We start from the raw sequence: 16,701 nt of genomic DNA, 5'->3' as shown, positions 1-16,701 counted from the left end.
AACAAATGGAGCAGAAACTGATGTTACTCTCCTCTTTTCCTCTTTTTTTTTTTTTTTTTGCATGGTACAAGTTATGTTTCTAGACAACAATTTAAAACACAAAGAAAGTAAGTAAAGCTCAGTGAATCCTCCCAGAAGATATTCATTTCAGTGGGCCGAATTTACTGGGGGGGGGAGGGGGAGGGCCAACTGTGAAGCAACATTTACCCAGATCTCTTTTTCTTCTCTGTTATGCAGACAAAACCATAGTTAAGGACATTTTACAGGCTACTGATATAGTGAAAATGTAGGAAAATGGACATAGATAACTGCATAACCTTTCCTACTATGCAAAGGGTTAATGCTAACCTGGATGATCTCCAATTGCATCAAGACAATATACTCAAAATGAAAAGGCTATGTAGAAGTCTCTGTCAGAGCCCTAAATGTTAAGGGTTTTTTTCTCCTCTATCTCAAATATGTCAGCTGTTACTGGAATTTATTGGTTAAATGGCAGCAGAAGACCATTTGAGTAAAAAGAAGCAACATAACCACAGGAGAATTTATTTTATGATTTGCAACGAGGTGCAAATCCTGCCAACCACTTTAACCAATCAGAGCAAACCTCATTTCCCCTCACTGGAAGGACAGAGAGTATATAAATCCAGAACAAACAGAAAAAGGCCTGTCTCACTTCTGATCCACACAAACTCTCCTGGTAGCAACTCTGATGAGTTACGGTATCATCCCTGCTTTTTTGACAGGAAAACTAAGGCACAAAACAGTCATCGCTTCTTATACAGCAAATCCATAAGAAGGGTAAAAAAGGATGCCTTGCTCACAAGTGCCCAAGATGCCACAAGAACTTCACCCCAAAACTTTCTTCCCCAACAGCCCAGGTGTCTGGTGCCATTAGGGACACAGCATGGTCCAGTGGCCTTTGCAGAAGGGCTCGGCTCTACTGCATGTTGTTGCATCTGCCGGCCTGTGTATGTCCTAGATATCTTTAAGTATATAAATGGCCCCTCACTCTTATGCACAGGTAACGGAATCACATCCTTTGTAACTACTGTTCCACAAAAAGTTATATAGCTGTGTAAGACTGCACTTCACTCTTTTCTTCCTCCCAGTTTCAACACCATTAAAATCTAAAGAACATTAAACTAAAATGAAGGTGACAGAACAAGGCTTTCCTCAAAGGGCTGGCACTGGGGAAATGAAAAATAACCTGTTAGAGATGCAGTCGTATACAGCAGCTGCACAAACCACCACTGAAATCCTCCTTTTGTACATTTGGCATCTGTCGAAGAACAAAATATGGAAAATAAAAAAGCAGAGTCTTTAAAAGACAGAGCACTCTCCCAATGCTGTTTATGGCCTGCTTCTTGTTAAAATGTTTATTTGTGTTGATATATTTAGATGGGTTTTAAATGCAAATGCTCCCTTCCTCATGCCAATCTTTCACTGAGTCCACTGGTTACATCTGTTAGTATTTATACAAGAAACAACAACAAAAAATTTGCAACTCTTGCAAACATGGGTAACCAACACATTATCGTGTGTGTGATTGTGGTGCACTTATACATTCTTTGTGGAGGAGATGAAAAGGCACCAGGCTGCAATCCGAAAGCACCACGCAAGACCAGCTGCTCTGAAGAACTCAAACATCAAGAAGACTCTGCTGTCCCACAGGAGCTCTGCAGCTTCCCTCAGTGTGCTGGAGCCTGCAGCACAGCCCACTGCGGCTTGGTCCCAGGAGTTAGCAGGCAAGAAAGGTGGTACTCTGCTTCGTTGCAGCCAAACGAGAGCTCTCCTAATATCTCCTTCTGACTCAGGGCAAGACAAGTTGAGGGACACAAGGATCTGCTGCCGTTTACACCAGCGACTAGCTGAGCCAGGCAGAGGCACGGCTTCAGTACATTATCAGGGAAGTTTGCAGGAATGCTGTGGTCACACCTTGATTAACTACTTAAGAAAGCTAGCTCATGTCATAAACATTGAGTTTAATTCAAAGAAAAGGATACATCAGAAAGGGCTTCTTGCATTCATGCAAATCCTCACAGCAGAGCCTACACCTAGGAGTCCTGTCTCTGCTAGACCTTTGCTTACATACCAAAAAGACAAGACTGAAAAGCAAAACTGGGAAGGACTGGCACCTGTGCCTAGAGCTACAGCAAGGAGCCATCCCCACGCACGTCCAAACTAGCAGATTTGACGGTACACACCACAAGGATGGGGTGCTTCCTCAACATCCAATTCCGGTCTGCAAAGATGAGCCACCAACAGGCTACCCCAGAGAAATCTTTTTACCTGAGAAAGAAGAGCAGTAACAAAACAAAGAAACCTGTCCTCCTCCACCTGTGGCCAGGAAGGCAGAGGTGGGCCCGCAAGCAGAACGTAAAGGCAGAGCTCCCATGCCAGGGCTGGTTGCTGAGGAACACGGGAATCATTCATAAGCGCGGCTGTTCCAACAAAAGGCCTCAAAAGTGTGGTCACTGTATATTTACACAGTTGCTTTATCTACTGTAGCTAACACTGTGTGTTTGCTTCAGTTTTTAAAAGTACAAAGTACCCACAGGCAGGAGCGCCACAGCAAAGATAAATTAAATAAATAGACAGAAACCTAAACTAAGACTCGCCAAGAAGGAGTCTTCGCCACCTCACCTATGAAAACAGGCACTCGGTGTGCACAGAGCAGAGGTCTGCAGGTCAGCGGTCAAATCCCACTGATCACCCTAAGACATGAACCCATCCCCCAGAAAAGATTCAGGCCTGAAACATGGGTGATACACTTTTATGTCTAGCTCTACATTTTTGAGATGTTTGTATCATGAATGGCTGTCATCCTAAGAGGTCAGCGTCAAGAGGAGAGATGTTATCTGAAGGTCAGCACTGCCCATAAGTAAACAAAGGAAGAGAGACCCACACCAGGAGGCAGAGACACATATTAGGGCTCCCACTTGTGCGCAGCTCCTGCCTCTAACAAAAATCGATTGCTGCGTGACTGGAAATGGCTGCATACCTGGTCTGAGGGCTAGTCAGTAAATGGGTGTTGCTTCCTGCCCAACTTGTTGTAAAAGTTGTTGATTGGAGATTATTTTTGTTGTTGTCCTTGCTATCAGCCTCTAGCAAAACGTTAACTAAGTTTTCTGTGTGGAAGATAAACAGGTTCAAATTCCACGTGTCAAAAATCCCAGTAGGAACTGCAAGGCGTGACGAAAAACAATCAAATGAGCAACTAGTGTGACACAGACAGATTAGACCTCTCAGAACATCATATTTCTAGGCGTGCAATTAACCAAAACCTTGTCATAACTCCTAAACTAACTTCAGTCAGAAAAACTACTGTTAGTCTGTAAAAGAACAGGGGAATAAAAGGGATGTAGAATGTCTATGCATATGAAGAACAAAGAAAATACCTCAAGGTAAACAACTAGTTAAATTTATTACCTTTTTCATTCAATCTTCTAAGACAAAGATTAAAAACTCAAACTGAAAGCAGAAAGACTCATTTGTATTTCTGTGATTCTGTGATTCTGTATTTAATGCACAGAGCCCTGTGCCACTCTGCTCTATCAAATACTTGAGATACAACCATGTTTCTTGCAACCAAACGTTTTTGGAATTTCCCATTAGTTCTTGGTGACTAGACATCCGCGCTCATTTCAGCCAACAGGACTGAGCCACCTAGGACCTGGACTTCTGAAACCCCATCGCAATCAGTTTTGGCAGCAGGCATGTAGCTCCTCTGAAAATGTCTCACAAGTATCTTAACCCAGTCACCCAAAACTGGAGTCACCCAGCCAGCCAGTCGCTTTCAGCGCTTATCTTCCAGCGTATCAATTTCCCCTCAATTAAACCAGGCTATTAAAACTTAACTGCAAAAGGAGCTATTCATTAAAGTTTTGTCACATCCTTGGATGAAAATGCCCAGAACAGATGTGAAGAGTTACAAGATTTGCACTCACAACCGAACCAAAAATGAACATAAACAATTATGATACATTTGCACACAGCATGGGAGATTCCCCCTCCTCCCATCTCCCTTCATGCTCCAGCGCTCCGTTTTCAGAGAATGGCAGCTGTTAGCAAAACAATGAAGGAAGCAAGAGTACAAGAATATTTACACCAGGAATATAAGATTAGATCTCAGTGAGCAATTTTCTCCCCTATTTACACAGGCCAAGTATTCATGCATATATACATACACATGCACAAAGGATTCTGGAAGAAGAGAGGATCTTTAGCACGATTTGCATCCTTACAGTCATAAAAGCACAACTCAGTCAAATACTGTTAGAAATTACTAGATGTTCGAGTTCTATTTGTAGCTACTATTTATACACTGAACAGTAAAATGATGATAACCTCCACTCAACTCCTGTATTGGGTACATGTCATAATAAAGGCCACACACACCAGGTGTGTGTGAAACAGTGGATAATGCTTCCCAAATTTATTTCTGTTTACTTTGTCCAGAGTCAATGTTCGGAACCAGATAAAAGTTAGTGGAAATAATATAAATATGGACATTCTTTTGAATCGTAAGTGTACTTGACAAAATATGATTTACAAAAATCACCACTGGACAGTTATGTGAAAATAAACTATTGAATAGATCTAATTTTGTAAAAAAACACCTAATGACAATTTGTTGTACTTCAAAGGACTGAATTCAGTATGTTCCCAACTATCATAAAAGCATTACTTTCTCCCACAGCAAACGTACTTTACCATTGTATTTGCTGGAAAACATGCTTACTTCTAAAACATTAACACTTTCTTTTAATGACTGACAAAAATTACAATCACCAAATTTCCTGACAAACTTGAGCAAATGGTGTCTTCAGCAGCCATAGAGAACACCATGCATTTCTGTTCTTGTCCTTCAATCTTCTCTACTCTGCTTGGTGCTTTGCAGATTGTTCACATTAGTATTAGCTGGAGTCAAACATAACTCATACACTAAAATAGAAGTACCACTCCCCAAAAAAGTGTAACTTGTTGTTCATGTGCAATCTTTGTGCAAATCCGAGGACCTTCCCTACACATGGGCTGACCCACAGCGCGATGGCTAAATTCAGCTCCTCCTGCCCTGCTTTGGTTAATGGCGTGTGACACGAAGCAGAGCAGGAGGAAGGGACTGAATTGGAAGCGATGCGGAGTGGTATATTGAATGTAGCTGATGGAGGAGTTTAACAGTCCCGGTATATGAGTTTGCTAGGAGATCTATTACGTAGGTTGTGACCTTCATCAGACCAGACTTTTATCAAAAGCCATTTTATGAGAATGTCAGAATGCCACACCACATTGCAGCATTCACCTCAAGTCCATTCTCTTTGCCTCTCTCATGAAGACTTCATACAGTGCTGAAAAGATGGTGAATCCATCTATAGTCCAGCAGATACTGGTATACGGAAAACAAATTTTCTGCTCATATTTCAAGGGAAAGGTTCCCCAGAGTTCCCAGGAGATGGATCAGACGTATGTGTTAGTGTTGAAAAAGCCTGAAAAGTTTGTTCACGTGCCTAGGTAGGGTCAGACACAGTAAAATACTCCCTGCCCAAGCATATCTTTACTAGTGTGCTCAGGCCATGGGTGGTCCTTCAGAAGACGATTTGTCTATCTGCAGTAATTTACAACTCTTCTGTGCTCCTTTGGTTTTCCGCTCATCAGTGCCCTACCCAGCAAGGCAGCAGTTCCTGGCAGCCAATGCTGGCACTGAAAGGAAAACATACAGATGCCAATTTCTCAGCTCAGTGAAAGACAGTGAGAGTAAAGCCAGATAAATTGAGCTGTCTTCCTCTGTTCCCATGTGAGGTCTCTTCTCACCACAGGTCTACTGCCACCAGGCAGACTATTTCACCTTAGCAGAGCACTTTTAGGAAATAAGTAAAGTCGCTTCTCCATGGACTAAACTTTACAACGTTGCCTCATCATGGACACTGGGCTAGGGATAGATCCACCATGCATTCTCTTTTCACATGACTACAGATATTTCTACTGGCTGATAAAGAACATGGGTCAGAGTTTGGGGCCCAAACTCCACAACTATCTGCAGATCCTTCCCAATCATTTGGGGAAAGGCAAGAAAAAAAATCTCCCTTCTCAATGTGCTTTTACTGGCCAACTATTTACCTAATTATGGTAAAAACTTCCAAACACTTTTGTGGTACACGGCACCAGGCTTGGAAAGGCAATACAGCATCCATGTTAGCAAGTCAGTGAGCTCAAATATGATGTTATTTGCATCAGACTTGCATATTAGTGAAAATTTGCAGGTCTCAGCGTAGGTACTCTCAGTGGTGTTTGCAACAATGAGCAATTAGTCTCCAAACAATGAATGGTGGAAAGCAACTCCTCCTTATAAGGTTAGTTCTGCAACAATTACCACCACCCCAGAAACTGGAAGTACCTTCTTCTTTTGAAAAAGAAACAGAACTAGTTAGCAGTGTCTGGCAATATCCTTGTTAAGAAAATCTGATATTTTAAAACCAAAATTTTAGCTTTTTAAACTAAAAGGCTAGTACAACATGCCAGCTGGTGTTGGGCATTGTGTAGGGTATTTTAGGATGAATCTACAACAGGTGTTATGACTTGTAGCTACAGAGGTTGGCAGAAACTGCTTTTCTCCTCTGCAGTCCAGAGAGGAAACCTCAGCCTGACATGAGCTCAGGGAGATGTTCCCTGGGATACAAAGTCATCAACGCACCTTTACATTTTACTTTCATAACTCAAGGCTTGACAAAACAGCAACCCCGAAAGCCAATCTGACATCAACAGGTTAATCCTCTCTAATTGCAGTGTTGCCTCCAAAATTTAATACATTCCCTGATGAAGAGAAGAAAAAAAAAAACCCTTCTCACGCACACAGATTGCACCACACCTTTCCCAGCAGTATGGTGCTGGGAGGAGACATGCATTATAATGTAACTGGTGTTTCAGCACGCAATTGAAGAGTCGTGTCTTTCTGGAGCAGACTGGCAGGTGCCTTGCCAGTTCCATGTCTTTCATGGTTATTTGGGTCCCAGTGGCAAATGGCTAAAGAAATGACAGAACAAGAAGCAGACACACTCTGCTTAAGTTTTCAGTCATCCCTGGTTAGACTTGTTCTTTTTGTTTTTTTTTTAAGGGAGAATTCAAGCAAAGTTTTAGTTCTAAAAATTTCCAAAATTAAAATAGTTATCACAGAACTCTAGTTAATCTATAATCTTTACAGGAATCACACAGCAAGAATATATACCTATACTGAAGTTCATAAGGTTCACAATGCAGCCATAACTGGATGAATGCTAAGCAGCCAAAGCCCTACCCCTGCCAAAAAGCTTAGCACTGAAATTCACTGGGCTGATCAAATCGGTTTTATTTTTAAGGAGAATTTGGTGCTTGGAAAATGAAAGCGATAGAGCTGCTTCTATAGCTTACGTGAGCCAGCACAACATAAAACAAACCTCTGGCCAAGAAGCCAACCTTGAAGTTCTTTCTTTAATCTACAGTCAGTGAAAATGGACTATTTCTCTTGGGCAGAGCCATGATCTAACCCTTTTGCTCCTCCTCCATGCCATTTCTGCTTTACTGTTGCCCCCTCAGCTGGGCTAGTTCAACCATTTCCAAGCCTGGAAGGTAAATGGGACAGGGAATTCATCCAGGCCAAAAATAATTCCCCTGCCTTTTTTTCAGCACTAATGAATTTATTGACTTCACCCACCAGGCTGCCTGTACACAGCTGGACCACCCAAGCAAAGGATGGCGTGGGGGCAGGAATGACAGGACAGGAGGCCTGAAGAGCTTCAGCCAGCACTTACTTTTCAGCTGACAGCTGACAGCTTTTGTCAGTGCAGCGATGGCCTTTTCCACCAGCTCAGAAACACCTCACTGCTATCATGGTACACTCCTCTAGAGATGAGGAAACTCCCCTAGATTCACACATTTCCTTTTCTAAAGACTGATTCTGCTTTACTTTTAAACTCAATCTCATTTCTTTGCACAGATTTATGCTATAGAGGATTTGTTTCTATTTATAGTCTAGTATTTTTTTATAAAACACTTGATTTGGCTTCACAAGACATACTCAACTGGTTAGAGCCAAGAAAGAGTTGAAGGGCTGTGGCATGCAGTATCCATCCTTGCACTGGGTTAAGAATGACATGGGGTGTTTTCCCCTGAGCACAGATTTAGAGAAGAATGAACAGCCAAGTACATATACACTGGATTTCTGCATGTGCAGGACCACGTATTCAAAACTGCTGAGCAGCTACCAACTCCCCATGGCAACAATGCTAGTGGCAGCATTGCAGACCCCACTGAAAAGGCAGCCACCTAGTTCAGATAGGTGCATGCACTGGTTTCCACTAATTCTTCAGCAACTCTAATAAGACACAAATTTAAACAAGTACTTTGGGCAACACTTACTATGACTAACTTCCTATTTTACAGCTTCCATTGAAAGCTGGCTGAAAGTTAACTAAAATTTTTAACCACTCACCCAAACTGAACAATCCAATGCAGTGAGGTCAGTAATTTCAGCTTCACATTCACACTATTCAAAATATTTAATAACTTGCCAATTCTATTAATTTCATTTTTTAAAGGATCCCAGTTCAAAGACTGGGAGGAAATGCAAACACACCAAGCTGAGCTACAAGCAGAAGCACAGACAGGAATTAGCATCAGGGTACCCCATGCCATTCAGCACTGGCAGCCTGCTACTTCACACAGCCGTGAAGAGCTCTTCTTAGGTAAATGATGAAAAGCAAGTCAAAGCCAAAACCAGAGCACAGACTCCATTGAAAATGTGGAAAAGCAGTTGTTTTCCTCTACGGTCAGGCCTGGCTGTGAAAGAATTTCAAGGAGCAATGACCTACTGCACTGTTTTATCCTTTCCAAGCCCAACAACAGCTGAGAACACAGGACCTGTGCTACGCCAGTGATAAAGATGAGTAAACTACCCAAATATCACTGGTTTAGTCAACACATTTCAAACTTGAAGCAGAGCAGTGAGCTGCAAGAGCCCACTTTAAACTGCTGCTGGAGCATGTTCTTGCAAAAGTAAAAATCCCCAAGGAAGCTAAGCTCATATCTGCCCACTTTTTAGAGACAGCACTGCTCTGGCTCCCACCAGTCAGGTATCTGTGTACAAAACAGACACAGTACCTGGTATTTCATAAAGACCATTTAGACGCTGTTTCAAGTGTAGCAAAGGAAACTGCTCTCTTTACACTGCCGATGTTTATCTCTGTCCAAACCAAAAACACAGTGTTAAATTTAACTGTTGTTCAAAAGCACATTTTAGCATCCAAACAGGAAACTGGAATACTCATCTTTCTTCGAACTATTTTAACAGAGAGCAGTTCTCAACCTCTAGTAGCACAAGTAACATTTTCTTTAAAAGTTGAGTGTTCTCGCAGATACATATACATGCTCCTCTATTCACAGTCACATAGCCAACTTCAAAACAGTGCAAAAGCAAAGCACATCCAGCAATTGTTTCCATTCAAAATGCCTTTTGTAATCCAAACTTGGGGGGGGAGGGGGGAAGGGGGGGAGGGGGGAAGGAGGGGAGGGGGGAAGGAGGGGAGGGGGACGGTGCACATGGAGGAGATGGGTTTTCCAAATAAGGATGTTGAACCAGAGGCCAAATTTGAGAAACATTGAGCATGCTGTAGCGTTCTTCATCAGCATCTCCAAAGGGCTCCACTCTACTGAAAAACTGGGCATTTGTATAAGAGACTAACTTCAGATTTTGGCCAAGGAGATTACCAGCTTTAGGTACACTCAAACCATGAGCTAAGATACTTTATCTGCCATTCCGTATTAGCACATCGAGGCACATATGGTTTCAAAAGTCTCTGCACTTGTGTATTTGTATAAAAGCCTTTGCATTATTTAATAGAGAACCCTGAATGCATATACGCAACTGTTGCCTGCCGACCTACAATGAACTTGTAGACATGTTGATTTTATCTGTTTAACAGATTAGGTTCACACTGACAGATGGACAATGCTACTGTTAAATTAATTAAAAATGAATACCATTAATGTTGGATGAGCATGAAACAAATTACCTTTGAGGTAAGACACTTCTAAATAGAGGGAAAAGGAAAGTTAATGAGGTTTGAAGATAATAGCTCCTAGTACCTTTAAAGATATTTACTTCCAATTTTTCCTTTTCTTCTGTTTTTCCTTTGGCAATGCTTTTACTAGCCTATACTCCCATATTATCTGTTTTATTTGTGTTAGCTAACTGCTAGTGTACTTACTCAAATTTATAGAACATAATGGCAAGCCAAATCATTCCAAATGTCCCTTTCATAGAATATAATGTACTGGTCAAGATTTAGAGAACTATTAAAAACACATCCAATCACTCCATTTTCTACCATTAGCTTTCTGTTAGCAAAAAAATCAAATTAGTATCTCCTTCAGTTTCTCCTATCTGGCATTCTTACAAAGCCCATGTATCACTTCACTTCTCATTCCCATTCGTCTTACATTTCTGAAGCAAAAGATTTAGGCTTCTGGGTAACATGCAGCTGGTAAATTTTTCTGACATCACTACCCACACAATCTTCTGAGTGTGCCCATTGAACCATTGTTTGCAAGCAAGTCTTCAAAATTACTAACCAGGGTAAAAATTCTGTAGTGCCAAGAAGTCAAGCTGAGCTACTCATTTCTTAGTATCCACAATTCAATTAGCTGCAAATACCACACCAGCAGCAAACCAGTGTTTCGATTTCTGCTGGCACATAACTCTATAAACTCGTTTTAGTGTTTGGATTTAAAACAAGTAACATCTCCACTGCATAAATCAGATACTGATACTTCAAAGCATCTTTGCAAAAGAAAGATAAACGGGGGCGAGGGGGAGATTAGGAGTATTTTAAGATCTGTTATTTTAAATCTGAACTATGAGATCAATTGCTACTGCAGTTATCAGTTTTGCATGTTTATATCCAACAATGGAAGATTAAATACATGGTAACAGAAGAAAACTGCATCTCCACAATGACACCCAAATATTAGAAACTTGATACACACTGCAAACCTAAAATGTAAAGAAACTAAAGACTAAAACTTCCCAGTGACTATGCTGGGCAAACCAACTCAAAGCAATGAGGACCCAAGTTACTAAAAAGGATGTTCTTCTGGACTTGAGTAGCAGCACTTACATGCATAAACTTTGCTCATATATAGAAAGGGCTGTCAGAGGGCACAATCTGCACACATTTTACTGTTTATGATTCTTGAGATAAACTGGCAATGAATGCAGAGTTCTTTGTATTTTAGCCCCAGCTGTAAAATTATCTCAAATATAATGTTTCAAGTTCAAAGTGGTGAAAGACCTTGTAGCCCACAAGCTCTAAGGGTAGGTTACTGGAAGGCAGAGAATAACAAGCAGAATATGGGTAACAGCATGGAGTGTAGCAGTTTTGATGGCTCGATCCTCATAAAACTCTATGTCTCAGGATGTTCAATGAAATTTAAAGGAACTTTTGCAATCAATTTCAATGGCAGGCACAAGTGACAAACTGCCATGTTTTGGCATCACCTGAATAACTACAACGCAACCAGCTTTTTATAGGTCCGTGTATGATTCTGGTATTCTGTGTTTCTTGCTCAAAATGGCTCTCAATTTCAGCACATTACTCAGCACAGCATTTAATTAAATACATGTAAAATTACTGACCGATTTTTTTAACTGTCTTTTCATGCAACTATTTTGCCCTAAGGTTGTATAAAACTCTCCTTCTACATTTCTTCTGTGAAGGCAGGGAAGGGGAGGAAAGGAGAGAGCTCTCAGCTCGGCTCAGCTCCCGGAATATTTCTCTTCCTAACAACTGCTTTTCATTCACCTTCTTTGGCTTACACTGCTATGGCCCCACCTTTTAGACACAGTCCTAGAGATTAGCAGCTCTTGGCCCAATTGTTCACCCGTGCAGTCCAAGGCAAAATGTTGGTTCTCCCTCCATGGGACAAGCTCCACTGGTAAGACAGGGCAGGGAGGGCACCTAAAACACTTGTCACGTAGGCTCTTCCTCTGGCCTCTTCAGCTGTTGAACTACTTACGAACTTTGGTGTGTTTGAATTGTGCCACACTTTGAAGAAGTAAGAGAGAAGCTGTTACACAATCACTATAGACATCAAAGAGCCATCCAGCATCCCTACTGAACACAGATTAACAAAGCCTGTTTGCACTCCAGTTGTCATAACAGATTTTAGACTAGTGACTTGGGTTTCAAAGGTGAACTTGAACAACAGATATGAGCAGGTGAAACGCATCACGATGAGGTCACCACCCTATTTCACCACAGAGCAGCCCCTACATACATAGCAATACAGCTCACGTTCTTCAGCCATGTCTGGACTGAGTCTTGCATTCAAGAAGCAGCGATATTTGAACCTGCATTGTTAGTTTGTTCTTTGGCCTCTGATCTAAGTCCTCCAACAAGAATATTGATAGTTGCTGTGGAACCACGCTTATCTGACATTTCATTTGAATTTTTAGATGGCACAAATACTTGGGGATGGATTCACAAAGCGACAGAGGTGATACAACTCTGCAGCACCTAAATTCTAGGTGCATGGCCTCCCACATAACACACAGAGCACGAGTCCAGGACTTTGTTGCCCGGTCATAGCACAGTGACCTCGCACCAGAAAGGTGCCTGTGTGCAAAAGAGGCATGCCTAGAGAGAACAAAACCTGCATCAGATGTGACCTGAGGTACACAGATGCGAGAACACACTGGTAGTTTTCTTGTGAAACCAGTTAATTCACTTACACCCTTGATGTTTTAAAGTCTTCTGGGTAGTTACAGGGAGGAAAAAAACCCAAAAGATATAATTCATTTGTCAAAAATAACAACCAACTTTGCTGGATCCCGAGATGCACTAGAAGCCAGCCAGGCAGTATCAATGCCAGTAGAGATCAATACTCCCACAAAATAGTGTTATGCTATGCCTAGAAAGCAGAGGGAGCAGTAATAGATATCTAACACAAAAACAACCAACTGTCTTCAAGAATAGCTGTGAGAGTAGTAGCAATGATTGTACCATACGTACAAGTAATTACTGTCAGGACTCCATCTGGATCAAAAATTTGGCGACTGTTTTACTAGCAGAAGAATCTCCAAGTTAAAACCGAATTTTGAGTTATGAGCCAGTACCTCCCTGAAATTCTCCTTTCTCCTTCCTGTACAACCACAGCACTTATCTAAGGATATTTTGTTTGTTTCTTGTTCTTATCCTTTAGAAGAATTTTGATTCACCCAAGGAATTTTAACTCAGAAGTACCAGCAATATTATTTTCATAGCAAACAATCACACTTCTCATTTTCAAACTATTCAGTGGCAATTTTTTTGTGTTCCCAATATAAATAAGATAAAAAGAAAAGTGAACAAACATGCAATCCAGGTTTCCCTCTCTCAGACCCTGATGAAAAGAACAGAAGCAAGCCCTGCACAGCTGTAAAGCCAGGGTTTTCAGGTGAAAACATGGAGATTTAGGTTCAAGCTTTTGTTCTGTCCAATTTCCTGCCTTTTATAAAGTTCTTATTAGTGTACAAATGAGATCATGCAGGAGGAGCTAATTAACTGTACTTTCTCACCACTGCTTACCTTGTAATAACACTTCTATGTAGATTCTGGGTTTGTTCAGCCTGGAAAAGAAAAGACTGAGGGGGGATCTTACCAACACTGATGAATACCTAAAGGCTGGGTGCCAAGAGGGTGGGGCTGGACTCTTTTCAGTGGTGCCCAACGACAGGCCAAGGGGCGATGGGCACAAGTTGGAAGAGGGGAAGCCCCACCTGAACATGAGGACAAACCCCTTCCCTGTGCGGGTGCCAGAGCAGGGGCACAGGCTGCCCAGAGAGGCTGTGGGGTCCCTTCCCTGGGGACATTCACCCCCCGCCTGGACGCGGTCCTGTGCCCCCTGCTCTGGGTGTGCCTGCTCAGGCAGGGTGGCTGGACAAGATGATATCCAGAGATCCCTTCCAACCCCCACCATTCTGTGATTCTGTGAAACGTCCTCAGAGCAGAGACTCAAAACCCAGCCTCCATCAGTCCACAAGAATACCCTGACCAAACTAAATACTCTTTTTTAGATGACATCTTTCCCAGCATCCACTGCTAGAATTGACGCCCATTACTCTGTGGCAGAGAGGGAACATAAGAAAACCTTAACGATGAGCTCAAACATCCATCTTGTCCTCTTCCTCCAGCACTGTCCTTCAATGTACCTCTAGTAGAGAATCTAAGAATACAGAAACACAGTAATTTCCCCCGTAATACTTTTCCAGCCTCCAGCAACTCATGGCTCCTCTGGAGAGGAAGATAGGTCAATTCCACTATGAAATCCCTTAAACTACATCAAAATAAAAATAATTTTTTTTTTAAAGTAGGCAATAAAAAAATCAAGGTCCAAAAAGTAAGTTTTCAGGTTTGAACAGACTCTTAACCATACCCCAGTTGTAATGTCCTAATTCCTCCTTTTGCAGTAAAACCATCTTCAAGGCCAGAACTACAGTAACCCTGGCACAACCTGGAAATTGTGTACCACGCAAAGTAACAGGCCACAGCTATTGAAAGAGTTTCGACAGCACATGGAAAGTGACCATTTTGCTTTTATATTTCTAATCCCACTATGGAGCTTCTTGTTTGGAGTGGCAGGTTTCAAATGAGTATGTCAATATTGACCAAGAGTAGCTGTTGTTAATACAAATTATTATTAATTGGTGCCCTTTTATTTTTTTTTTCAATTGCCTTTTCCACCTTGAAATTACCTTAGGAACAGCTGACTGCATTATTACATTTCAGGTTAGGATTCTTTTTGAACACAGGGTCAAGCCAAGTTCTGCAGAGTTAAAATAAATAATGCTACAGTTCCACCTGTAAAGACTTTTCTTTATCATATTCACAGGCTCAAACTGTAACTCAAGTTCCATCTTCACCCTGTAACGTTAGTAACTCATCAACCACTTCCTGCTGAGCCCGCCTCTCTGCTAGGCCAGTTCCCTCGCACAGCTCCTGATGTCTCACACCGTAGTCACTCCTTTCTCCTTCTGAGTACTACGACGTGAATGTACTCATTTAAGTGACTATTGCTCTGAAGACAAGCCCAAAAAGGCACTGCAAGAACATTAGGTGATTAACACTTTTATAATCTATCATGCGAAGAGTTAAAGAATAATGTTTTTAAACAGGAAAAGTAACTAAGATGGAAAGCAAAAATAAATACCATTCTGAAACTGCAACTCAAAAATTCCTAGTGTATCACTCAGCGAAACACAAAGTTATTATCATAAGACATGCGAACATTCCTTATGTCCTAAGAGAACTCTAAGGGACCAAAAGTAAACACCCACTCAAAGGTTAATCTAAAACTGATTAATTACAAAGGTGTACAGAGTCACTGCCTATTTTTGAGGAATCATGACTAATTCTTCTAATGTATTGAAGACTTGATACAACATTGTTTTTCCTTATGCATTTCAACAACTCTTTCTTCACCCCTCTGGCATTGTTTCTCATTGAAATCATACCCCATTTCTGGTTCATCTAAAATTAAATCAAACAGGAAATAATGAACATGTGTGTCTGTTACAGACCCTACAGTGCCTGAGGAGTATGAGCTGGAGTTAAAAGCAATCACCAAGGTTGCCGCTTTTTGGGACCAAGTTCCACTCTGTGTGAGCATTGCTTGCACAAAAGGCTAATTTAAGAGGAAAGCAGACTGCCCAAGAAGTCAGGGTTTGGATGATAGAGGGACAAATCTGAGACAGTAGGGGTGGAGGCCAGGCAATGTTGTTCGTTTGTTTTTCAACCGCCTGCCAAGTTCCCAAGCAGGTCAATATTTATGAAAGACATTCTGAGATGTCAGGTAGAACCTGGTTAGTAATCAATACAGTACAGGAATAAGGTATGCCTGAAAAGGATTTAGCAGTCTTGTGTTTACTACTCAGACAAAAAAATTTACTGTTTTCATTTCACAGGCTGGTTTACTAACTATAACTGCATCCTACAGTGATGTAAGTTGGTGTGGCTTTTCCAGTAAAATAAGAATAACCTGGACTATCTTCTGTTCTCATCAGAGAATTACCCAAGAAGTTGAAACACTTGGTTATTTATGTGGCACAAACAACCTTATCCAAGGACATGCATTCTTCTAGAAGGAAGCAACCAACCTCAAAACACAAATGGGAAAATGCAATGTCAGCATCGTATTATTTCCTTAAGTGTTCTATATTAGGTAATACATTATTTTCATCTAGGATACACCTAAGTTGTGTAATTACCAGAATACCTCACCTAAAAAAGGGAAGACACCCACCCAAGGTCTATTGCTGTTCCAAGACGAAGGGAAGAAAAGGGCAAGCATATTCTTCCAACAGCACTACCATCTTCACTGTTTTTTCATGTCTTACTGTAAATATAACACTTCTTACAAATGATGACTGTTCAGACTGGACCCTGGAAGCAGCTGAAGAAAAGCTGTATTCAGTGGTGTCAAAAAGTCTAGTGAGAAGGAGAAGCAGGATTAAAACAATAGTGAAAATACAAGGCCATTGTATCAGACTGATCCATTACAAAAGATTAGGTAAAAAAACCTCCCTGTGACCCTTGGCCTGATCTGACCACGGTATCACTTACCCCTCTGAGTGCAACCTCCTGGGAGAGGCTACCCTTGTGCTCTGCATCTGTACAGCCACCAGCCCCAAGACTG

The 16,701-nt window shown here is 41.4% G+C and overlaps 1 protein-coding gene across 5 annotated transcripts in view; it reads right to left on the bottom strand.

Moving 5' to 3' along the window:
• The window catches only part of CMIP (c-Maf inducing protein), a 138,061-nt gene that overhangs the window by 86,757 nt on the left and 34,603 nt on the right, over positions 1-16,701 (bottom strand). Inside the window, exon 1 of one of the 5 annotated variants that reach the window (XM_064459649.1) lies at positions 2,290-2,453. The exons of 2 other annotated variants lie outside the window; for them this stretch is intronic. In XM_064459649.1, the coding sequence (XP_064315719.1) occupies positions 2,290-2,433 (144 nt within the window). In that variant the 5' untranslated portion in view covers positions 2,434-2,453. Of the gene's footprint in view, positions 1-2,204; positions 2,247-2,289; positions 2,454-16,701 lie in introns of those variants that run through there. 2 more of the 5 variants (XM_064459650.1, XM_064459651.1) reach the window with 2 other exon arrangements.

Source organism: Phalacrocorax carbo, chromosome 8 (genome assembly GCF_963921805.1).
Source record: "Phalacrocorax carbo chromosome 8, bPhaCar2.1, whole genome shotgun sequence".
In the NCBI taxonomy this organism is placed as follows: Eukaryota; Metazoa; Chordata; class Aves; order Suliformes; family Phalacrocoracidae; genus Phalacrocorax; species Phalacrocorax carbo.
Note: the sequence above shows the minus strand (reverse complement) of the source record. Positions and strands in the feature narration are given on the sequence as shown.